This window comes from Artemia franciscana, unplaced genomic scaffold (genome assembly GCF_032884065.1).
Source record: "Artemia franciscana unplaced genomic scaffold, ASM3288406v1 Scaffold_2143, whole genome shotgun sequence".
NCBI lineage: Eukaryota > Metazoa > Arthropoda > Branchiopoda > Anostraca > Artemiidae > Artemia > Artemia franciscana.
Genome location: NW_027063134.1, coordinates 40,224 through 43,003, shown reverse-complemented (window position 1 = coordinate 43,003; position 2,780 = coordinate 40,224). Strand labels below are relative to the sequence as shown.

Below are 2,780 nucleotides of genomic sequence, written 5' to 3'. Positions count from 1 at the left end.
TTTAACCTCCAAATGGCCTGTCAACACTTTAATTTGATTGTTCTTTTCCTCCATTTCTGACACAAACATTGAGTGATTTGTCCGGATGTCTAGATTTTCTGCTTGACATGCCAATAAACTTGTATCCAGGGTCTTAATTTTCTCACTTAGACAGATTGTTTCGGATTCATAGTTGGGAATGTCTACACTTACCGCAGATGGCTTAGTCCCTTTCGATATATCAGAGTTAGTTTTAGGTCCCGTAATAATTTGTGGTGAAGAGGTGCCGATTCCACTTCCTCTTACAGGTCTCTTTAGACTAGGCTTTTGTGGAGGTTGAGATGGTTGCCACTTCGGAGTCAAGGGTATTTCTTTTGCAAGACATTCCATGCATAACCATTCGCCGGAATGGTCCTTTAGTCCGATTTGGGCGCATTTATTAACGCCCGCATGGTGCCAAAGGCCGCATCCTGACACGCATTGGACAGAATTTGTGGTTACCAGCAGTCGGCACTCGGGACAATAGTTTTTTGGTTTCGACATATCACAATAGTTGCTTCGGGACTCGAGTCAAGCAGTGGCAACACTAGACAGAGAGAGTCAAGCAGTGGCAACATTGAGGGAAAGGAAGAATTATTCAATTTTAGTTTAAGCAAGGCACATAAGCAATCTTCAACACCTTAGTCACTTAGTTGTTTTCACAATTAATAATTAGTTGTCTAATAATTCAAGTTCTGATTATTGAAATATTTTCAGAAAAAGTCCATAGGGAGATCAAATAACTAAATAATCCAAGTTCTATTTAGTTCAAGTTCAATTAAGTCCATAGGGTCACGATTGAGTCTTACTGTATAATGAGGTTGAAAAAACTCACGATTGAGTTTTACTGTATAATGAGATTATATCAATGTTGTATCAATAAAGGTGTTTACTGTATGAACTCTCAAACAAGACATTGTAGTCTCGTCGGCTGAGATGAGACATCTCTAGAAAATACTGCGGACAACCTTGACAGCTACGAAAAACTTTCAGTCTATAACATAAAGTTCATTATCCATACCTAACAAACCAATACATGTTATTCAGGAACGTTTATTTTTGATGAGCAAAAAGTTGTTTCTACTCGGCCGATTTAGCCTGAAAAAACTATAACGAGGACAGGGCTTTCTAAATCGACTGCTGACTAGCAGAAACTAGAAGGCTACTGTAAAAAAGAGAGCTGTTTAAAGGCTCATTTAAAAGCTTATATTTATGTGTAATCACTTTTTATAAATTTAACTTCACAGCACATTCCCATAAAGCGCACTTTCGGCTGTTTCCTCATTTTTTTTTCTTCAAATAAATAAAAAGTGCTTATTCCAATAAAATGACCGAAGAAAGGTGTTTTTCGAGAACCTAGGCAGGAGCGAAGAACCAAGGAGGAAAGGACGTTCCTTCCCCTCAATTACTGCCGTTAGAACGAGCACACAGGCTTAATTGCACAATAAAGTTTGAAGGTTCAATTCAAAACTGCAATATATATATATATATATATATATATATATATATATATATATATATATATATATATATATATATATATATGTCATTTATTGGAGTCCTTTTTATCTACTAAAAATTGCGTCTATTCAATCTGTTAGTCTATTTAATTTTGTTTTCTGTAGTTTTTATTTTATTTATATTTTCTTTTCTTCTCCTTGTTGCTTTTCTCTCTGTGAGTAAGTGATTATATCAATTTTTTTCTTCTCTGAGTAAGTGACTCGTTTATTTTCCTCTTCTTTACAGGCCAAAGAGCCTTTTGGTGAATAATAAAATTTAATATTAGATGTGCATTGTATGATGAATAAATCTTATTTTAGCGTTAAAATACAAATTTATAATAGTTTAGCAAATTGTAGCAAATAGCAATATTTTCATTTTACGGATGACTACCGTTTGAATTGTTGTCTTTTTACATTAATCTCGGTACTATATTAAGTTTTGAACTGATTATAAGAGCTCTTGCCTATTCATCATCCTTTACCAGTAGCTAATTTAAAACTAATATGACGTCACATCTAAATAATATTGTAGTCTTAAACTCGTGACGTGTGAAAGTCTTAGACTCGTGACTATGTAAAAACTCGATGACGTCATTCATAGTATAAATAAAAGCAGCGCATTGTTCAGCCTCAGTACTAAAACTGCAACACTAGGAGTCAGATTAGACAAAACTTTAAGAAATTCATATCATGTCAAGGCGAATAGAAGCTAAGAAAACCGACTATTATACTATGCTAAAGTTAAATAGAAAAAAAATGACAGGTATGAAGGCAAAGGAAATTAAGGCAGAAGTAAGAAAGTCGTACCGTTTTTTAGCTATGAGATGGCATCCTGACAAAAACCGGAACAATGAGAAAGAAGCCACAAGCCGTTTTCAAGAGATTTTAAAAGCTTATGAGGTTCTTGTTGATGACGAAAAACGTGAGAATTATAACGTTTATAGCTTTAGTACAACCTCTGGCACTTCTGATAGCTCTGGCACTTCTGATAGCTCTAGGACTTTTGATAGCTCTGGGACCAAAAAACAGTCATTCCAGTGCAGGGTGTGTAGGAAGATATTTCTAAACAGGGATGACCTCACTTGGTACATGGGTACCGGATTCCAGTGCAGGGTATGTAAGACGATAGTTGAAGATATAAGGGATCATTCCGCAGATGAATGTTCCTTTTTCACGGGTTTTTCTTTCCAAAAGAATTCTCACTTCTATTGTGCTGAGGATAGTATGTTTTTATGTAAATGTGAGGATTGTATGTTGTGA

General features: G+C 35.2%; 1 protein-coding gene across 1 annotated transcript; it reads left to right on the top strand.

Annotated features, from left to right (window-relative positions):
* Positions 1–2,276: 2,276 nt before the first annotated feature.
* On the top strand, positions 2,277–2,780 carry LOC136042848 (dnaJ homolog subfamily B member 3-like). The gene has a single exon (XM_065727777.1). The coding sequence runs from the start codon at positions 2,277–2,279 to the stop codon at positions 2,778–2,780; it is 504 nt and encodes a 167-aa protein (XP_065583849.1).

What these genes read in the sequence shown, in the direction of transcription:
- LOC136042848 (XM_065727777.1), top strand. Translation starts at nt 2,277, where the DNA reads ATGACAGGTATGAAGGCAAAGGAAATTAAGGCAGAAGTAAGAAAGTCG.